Below are 8,070 nucleotides of genomic sequence, written 5' to 3'. Positions count from 1 at the left end.
CAGGAATGTGTCTGTGTTTAGGTGGAGGAGAACCAGAGTGTCCTTCACAATCATGGAAATGTTTGGGAAGAGGAGGTGCTTTAACACGTCAGAAACTGTATCTGTGTTTGCCAGTTCCTTAAAAGGTATTGGTTTCAACCGCACCACAGAGAGACGTTTACATGCACAAGCCAATATTTATATAGCTGGGGACTGACATATACAAGAGTGATGATGATAATACCGGTGCTCCACCTTTCCTAATCTGGGGAAGAAGAGGCGAAGTTGATTATTTTCTGAAAGGAGCTGTTTGCTGGTGGGCTTTCCAGAAATGGGTTGTTTCTTGTTGGTGGGATCATCTTGAGCATGATCATGATTAGGAGTGCTCTTGATAAAGATAATGCTCTTCGGCCTTCTCAAGCCTAAGCTTTCCACCCTTCCACACACACCCATTATACTGCACATCTCATCACTTCATCTTCTTCCTCTTTCTCTCTTCCATCTGTTTTGTTTACTAGTCAGTAGCCTCCATCCCCATCCCCAGTCCCAGTCCCAGTCCCCGTCCCAGTATGATAGTTTAACTTTGATTGATGGTGGGCTCTTGTTTAACATGATTGGGCTAGCAGGGCCCAACCCAACTCTCTCTCTCTCTCTCTCTCTGTGGTATGAAAATCAGGAGGGAGGGAGGGAGGGAAGCAAAGCACAGCTAAAAGCGAAGTAATAATAAATAAACACCATTTTCATTCAATTCAGAGAGAAACAGGAATAACAATGTATAAAAAGAAGGAACCTTGTAGGAATTTTCAGCGTGGCAGGTATTTAATCACCTCATCTTCATCCTTCTCAATTATCAGTATCTTCTTATTTGTCAGCAGCTAATTATTATCTTACGGGTGTAGGGTTTAATTGCTGATACCAGCTACTCTGCTGTTTTTGTTTTTTGATTTAGCTGTCAGTATGGTGATAGATGCAAATTTCTTCATGTCACTCCTCAGCAACCCCCCAAATCCAGCAACAATCCCTTTGGATTTGGCAATCAGCAAACACCCAATAACAACAATAACTCTTTTGGATTTGGCAATCGACAGCAACAGCAAAGACCCAACGGTCCTTTTGGGCCTGCCTCCAATAATTCTGCTAATAACAGACCTCAACAGTTCAAGGTTCTTTCCCTTCCTCCCTCCACACACACACACACATTGCTTTAACCCGCAAATTTTTCTTCTTCTTTTTTTCCTTCTTCTTTTTATATATTGTACATGCTTGCATTTTTACGCTTATTACTCGATCATGATTTTATTTATTTTTATGATTCGTTTTTTGTTACTCATAATAATACTTGCTGTTTTATTGTGTTTGTGCTTCAGCCTTTTGAGAATAAATGGTCCCGTGGTGCCTCTGCCCCTTCATCGCGTCAAAGACCTGACAATCAGCCTGCCAATCATAAGTAATTCCTCCTATTTACTACTCTGCTATACCTTCAAATAAACAATTTCATTTATTTTTGCTGAGACTCTGTTTTACTTGTACCTAATTAAACTGTCCATTTGGCTTGTTTGCAGTTGCGCGGATCCTGATTCATGTAAACGTCTCATTGCTGAAGATTTTGAGCATGAGAGACCGCTTTGGAAGCTTACATGCTATGGTCATTTTAAAGAGTGTGTCTTTCTAACTCCAATTTATCACTTGAAAAAATCTTGAAACATCCGCAATATAGATCATATGATCATCAATTGCCAATGCATTCACGTTGTATATAGTTGTTTCCTTTGTTTCTACGTTCATGGTATACTATAATGTTGTTTTCTTGTCATTTTCTTGGATCCTGTCTTTGGTCTTGTAATCTTGAGTTTAAGCCCGCTTTTTTTCTTTCAAACAGAAATAATCCCATTTGTGATGGACATCAATTAGTCAGCGTTAAACAGCCATGACCAATTCTCTAGAAAAGGTTTTGGATTGAATAGAGTTAAAACAGAACATTTGCATTTCTTTATTAGCTACACCAAGGATAAAGAAGACACCTAGGTTCCATCATTCAAAAAAAATAAGATGTACATTTAATAAGATCTACCCCTAGAGTCAACGTAGTTTGATTGAAATGGAGAAAAGAGACTAGCACAGTCCCTGTTAGGCTGAAAGGATGAAATTCAATGATAAAACAATCATTAGGAATGAAAAACCAGCTTGTGCTTCTTGAAAATGCATGTTTGGAATAAATTTCTGAAGTAATGTGATTATGAATGATGATACTAAGTTTCTATAATCATGGCTTTTTTATGTCTCAATGGACTTCCACCGTCTGATTTGAAACTGTCTGATTACGAATGATGATACTAAGTTTCTATAATCATGGCTTTTTTATGTCTCAATGGACTTCCACCGTCTGATTTGAAACTGTCTGATTACGAATGATGATACTAAGTTTCTATAATCATGGCTTTTTTATGTCTCAATGGACTTCCACCGTCTGATTTGAAACTGTCTGACAAGTTTTGTTCCTTTCTTTTTATTTTGAGGATGCATTGGACTGAGCTTTTCCTTTTGTCTGTATGCAGTGGCCCATGTGACATTATTGGTGATGTTAGTTACGAAGAATTGCGAGCTGCAGCATATGATGATTATAAGTGTGGGTTGAGCTTGCAATCAATTGTAAGAAAAATACAGCAGACTGCTTTCCCACTCTTCTGCTTGCTTATACTTTATTAACAGCAGATACTAATGTTTTGTTATCCATCATCATTTGTTCTCTCACTGTTTCTGCTTGCGATTTTGTTTTCAAACACGTGGAATTAAATCTGAGGAGTTTACAAAGTTAAATAGACAACTGAAACTTTGAGGGATTCAATTAAAACTATCTATAACTTTCTAGGGCATATCAAAGGAAACAACCCTTCATAGATGCAATTATGAGTCCTATGGATGATGGGATTCATATTCTTATGTATGTGGATGGGACATTGGTATGAGATTTGAGAAATCTATAATATATTGAAGTGAAACTTCCCAGAGATGATATATTCAAACTGTTGATTCGAAAAAACTCTATTTTTAATTTTTATGGTTTTATGAACAATCACATAAACTATGTACTGATCATTGCTTCTATTTGAATAAAATCTGGTAAAGCCACAAAGAACAGAAGAAAAGATTAAAAAAATCACTTTGGCTCTAGAAGGATGCCATTGTAGATGAGCATAGAGATTAGATATCTAAGTTAAAACTAATGTTGCTGCCCTTGTTCAGTTATTACTAAACACATCCTTTGCAGGTTGAAAAGGAGAGAAATTTACTCAATTCGAAGTTGATTGAGTTCAATAACCTTCTCCATAATCCCAATTCCTTAAAGCCTGCTCCTGCTGGTCAGAGTCCGTTCTTTGGAGCCACTGCCAATGCAACTCCAGCTACTGCTCAAAATACTGCGCCTCCATCAGTTTCCAGTTTTGGTCAACTGGGGACTTCTCTTAATATGAGGTTTTTGTTCCATTCTTTCCTTGAACCCATGGTGCCTGCTTGATTTTATTTCTTGAAATCCTGTTCCTAATATTTCTTAGGCTTTCATTAGTCATTTCAAGCAAATTGTCTCTGTTTTCTCAGGTCTGCTACACCATCAAATAATGCCTTTGGGCAACCAAGTCAGCCTTTGACTGCATTTGGAGTAAGGCAAGAAAACCTTTCCGAGCGTTCTGATTTTGTTTCAGTCATGTAGAAATTATTAATTTAATGAAATTTTGTTCCTTGCTATCTCCTTGGCTTTTTATATATGTTAACCTATTTTCTTTTCAGCCCCCCTGCACCATCAAACATTGTCTTTGGGCAATCAAATCTTCCTTCAAATTCTAGCCAGACTGTGAGTGCATTTGGGACAAATAATTTTCTCTCTGCAAATGCCTCAAATTCTAGCCAGACTTCAAGTGCATTTGGAACAACCAATTTTCCATCCATAAATGCCGGTGCGATTTTGTAGGTTTTGGTACTTTCTGTTTTGATGTGCCTGTTATGATCCATGCCTTCTGATTATCAGTCATATGACAGGCCTGCTTGGCAGCCAACTCCCTAATCAGGCACTTGGAAATTCCTTCTCCCGCAATATAGCAGGCTTTGGCAACAGTGGTGTAAACAGCATTCAAAATATTTCTTCTTCTCCATTGTCAATGCAAAACTCATCAATCCACCCTCTTAGCATTTCCAACGGGCTCAATTCAGCTTTTAATGCAGCAGGGCAAGCTACTACAAATGTTCAGCCAGTGTAAGCATGTCAAGAACGTGTAGTTTTAAAGCAAACTAGAAGTGGTCTGTTGAAATTATGAATTTCTGAGTGCCACTTCACGTTCTAAGCATACACAATGATGTATGTTTTGAGTTGGAATTGCTACTTATAACAATCAAGACCTCTCTTCGTCATTATCAGAAGTTTAAGGTTTAAGAACATTGAATTTGCATTTGCATTACACAATTTTCCTTAGTTGTAATTTTTCTTAGCCGAAGGCATTCCTTTTCCATTTAGCTTGCATCTAGGATGAATCCAAGTTCATATTTATGTATCGTTTTTTTTTAAACCACTGTTCTCTAGCTTGACATTTATCTTCTTTGAACTACCTTCCACTCAGACATAATCCTGTCTCTTTACTGGGTGTTTTTGTAGATAGAATTTGAAAAATGTTTTGAACACAAAATTCTAACTTGTCTATTGGCTCATATCAGATGCGCACGGCTAAATTTTTATTTGCCTTTTATAATCCTTCAGAACTATGGTGCAAAGGGAGACTTTTTCTGGGGATGCAAGCATCTGGTTGAAGGAAAAATGGATTCCTGGAGAGGTATGGAATTCCTTCTTTGCTTCTCTTACATGGGACTTGCAATTAGATCTGTGTTTCCAGTCAGAGGTTATGAACTGAGAGATCAGTTTTTGGTAGCCCATAAATTTTGAGAAACTGAAATATGGAAGGAGCTAGAAGTGTCAGCACTGCAACTGCATTAGCAATTGGTTTTTCTATGCAATTACTTTTTAAGTGAATTTTAGGCTTTGTAATTCTTGATTTCTGGACCTTAGTGAGTCTAATTGGTCTCTTCCTTGTGCATAACTAGATTCCAGAAGAAGCACCTCCTGAAGAATATGTCTTCTAGACAATATTTTGCTGTTGACCGACGAGCTGTAGAAGCAAATTGCTGATGCTTGAACGAGAGGGATGGATAGCCAGTCTTCGGCAAAAAAAGAAGAAGAAAAAAAGGTGCATTCTGCACCAGTTTTCCAACCTTTTTTGTTTTGAAGTATTGCCGTAGGAACATATTTTTGGACATAAAAGAAGGAAATGTGATTGTTGCCGGAATTTGTGTTCTCGTAAAGAAATGTGGTTTCACTGGTTGGGACAACTGAATCCTGGTATATAGAGCAATGCAAGCTTTTACCATGGTACTGGATGCCTTCCCAAGAAGGAGCATGTCTAATGGAATTATGATTTTTTTTTTTTTTGGTGTAAATCAAAAGGGTTGTTGCGGTCACGGACTCAAAAACGCCTTTACAGCCAATAATATTGAATTTGTAAATATTTATGTATTTTGTAGTTTTGTTTCCAGCGAAGCGATGATAAATTTGTTTGATCTTGATAAAGGGTTGGGCCATGAGAGGCTGGTTATGCATCTCTCTCACGCTAGCTTAATTAAGCTAAGAATTCAAAATTAAATATAAATAATAAACTAACAAAAACAGTGATTTCTTAGTGCTTTCTTTACCTGTGATTGCAAACCAATAGTCGAATACGAATTTTTGCCTGATTTTATTAGACATGTCATTTGTTATAATTCATTTCTCAAATTTTCTTGTCTCAGATTATATTCTTTTTGATTTTTTTTATTTATCAAATTTAATTCTTATTCTTTTAATTTTGTTTTTTAAATAATTTTTTTTAATTTGTTTTCTTTTTCAATTTTACCCCTTCATTTTTTTCTCATTTCACATTTGATGCTCATTCTTCTTCTTCTTCCTCTTTTCACTTTGGTTAGTTATTTTTTTTTAATTTTATTATGTAATATTAAATTAGTTGATAAATAAAAATTTTATAAATTTAAAATATTAATATAAGTTTAAACGATTTGCTTGAATCAATATTATATGAGTTTAAACAATAAATTTACTATTTTTTTTCTACAATGGCTTCCACGTTCACCCTCCTTTAATTACTGTGGATTGATCATTTTTTAATTGATTGAAGTTATTAATGTTTTTTTTTTTAAGTTAAGTTTCTATAATACTTATAAATAAAAAATAATATTTAACTTGGGTATAAGATTTTTTTATTAAAAAAATCACTTTTAAAGGTTGGCTTAAGTGCTTGATTTTCATATTAGGAGCAATTTGATCTTTTATTTCATGTCAATAATAATTAAAAAAATATTATTTTTCATCGGTTTTATCCATTAATGTTTAGTTGGTTGAAAAATAGATTTTATGAATGATTTTTTTTATTTTTTTTTATGATTATTATGGTTTCAAATAAATATTTATTTTATTATTGATGTTTGATTTTGTATGTATCTCATTTCTAACATATAATTAAGTAAAAATTACTTTTAAAAAATTATTAAACTCAATTAAATTCATGAATTGTGTAATTGGATTAGTTTAATATATTATTATTTTAATATTTTTTTTAAAAAAATATTTTAAGTTTTTTTAACTGATCATTTAAATTTACTTTAAACCTATTACATCAACTAATTTACATTAAATTAGCTTTTGTATGGTTTGGTTGAAAACTCACACCATGCAGGACCAAGTCAAGGACTTTCATGATTTAGTAGCATTGCAAAAAAATTCTCACACTCTTTTTTGACATCTTAAAAAAAGTTAGTCCAATTTGCGGCAAATTATGTGGGCAAATGGACCAGTTCCTATTAAGCTCAAAAGTATACTTACCCATCTAGCTCAAAAACATATATTTTAGGTTTTTTACATAGGCATAATAGATCTGTAATTCAAATTATTGGAATTGAAAATCTCAAAGGCTATGCATCACTTTAAGCGATCCAACCATGCATTTTAATTTTTTATTTATTTATTTTAAAAAGTTATGTTTAGTGTTTTTCAATCATTTTAATATGCTAACATTAAAAATAAAAAAATATTTATTTTAATATATTTTTAAATAAAAAAATACTTTTAAAAATACTTCTATAGCATTTTATAGCAAACTCTTGATTTGTATTTGGAAATTTATCTTTATAGTTAAATGCAATAGCTTTTTTTTGTAAGATTTACATAAAAAAGCAAGGAAAAACATGTAAAACTTACTTTTAATGATGACACTTTTTATATTAAATACGTTATATATTAAAAAAGAAAAAGCTATCACACCCAACCACAAGTGTAACCTTTGACAAATTTTTTATTTTAAAAAGAATAATTTCATTTCAAAGTAAACATTAAAGTAACTTTTTTTAAATTTTTTATATTTTTAATATAATCATGAAAAATCCAATTAGAATTTTGAAAAAAAAGACCAATTTGGTTCGGTTTTGGTTTTATAAATTTGAAACTAAAAAAACCAAATTGAACCCAAACTAGAAAAAACTGAACCAAATCAAAAAGACCAAGTCAAATCGAAAAACATTGAGCTAAACTGGTTTGAACTGGTTTTTTTTTCAAAATAATCAAATTGAACTGAAATCAATTAATTTGAACCAATTTTAAACTTTTTTTAAAAACAAGTTTTAATTATTATTTTTTAATAAAAACTGAATCAAACATAAAATAATAACTTCCAATTTGGTTAAGTATAATAGTTTTTCTTTACAGGGTTCATATATAAAAAAAATAATGTAAAACTTGATTTTGATGAGAATACTTTATGTATTAAATAATTTGTACATTAAAAAAAAAAGCTACCATGCAACTGTTTTAATTTTAAAAAATAATGTTTATTTTATTTTTATCTCAACTCTTTAATTTTATAAAATTTTAATTGGATGTGCTACTCGCTACTACCATCAATACATTTCGCTCGTTGTTTTTCTTCTGTATTAAATATGTGTTTGAAAATATGATTGTAGTTATTTTTTAAAATGTTTTTTATTTTAAAAAATATATTATTAATA

At 32.5% G+C, this 8,070-nt stretch overlaps 1 protein-coding gene across 2 annotated transcripts; it reads left to right on the top strand.

Annotated features, from left to right (window-relative positions):
• Positions 1–653: 653 nt before the first annotated feature.
• LOC105115141 (zinc finger CCCH domain-containing protein 16-like) lies at positions 654–5,518 on the top strand. 2 transcript variants are annotated; one of them, XM_011011944.1, is made up of 11 exons: positions 654–794; positions 929–1,142; positions 1,347–1,426; positions 1,542–1,637; positions 2,535–2,628; positions 3,248–3,450; positions 3,574–3,639; positions 3,763–3,929; positions 4,012–4,198; positions 4,724–4,796; positions 5,065–5,518. In XM_011011944.1, the coding sequence occupies exons 1-11, from the start codon at positions 751–753 to the stop codon at positions 5,101–5,103; spliced, it is 1,263 nt and encodes a 420-aa protein (XP_011010246.1). In that variant the 5' UTR covers positions 654–750; the 3' UTR covers positions 5,104–5,518. The 2 variants fall into 2 exon arrangements, with proteins under 2 accessions (XP_011010246.1, XP_011010245.1); XM_011011943.1 differs by having other exon boundaries at positions 4,012–4,225.
• Positions 5,519–8,070: the final 2,552 nt, after the last annotated feature.

This window comes from Populus euphratica, unplaced genomic scaffold, assembly GCF_000495115.2.
Source record: "Populus euphratica unplaced genomic scaffold, PopEup_1.0 scaffold1038.1, whole genome shotgun sequence".
In the NCBI taxonomy this organism is placed as follows: Eukaryota; Viridiplantae; Streptophyta; class Magnoliopsida; order Malpighiales; family Salicaceae; genus Populus; species Populus euphratica.
Note: the sequence above shows the minus strand (reverse complement) of the source record. Positions and strands in the feature narration are given on the sequence as shown.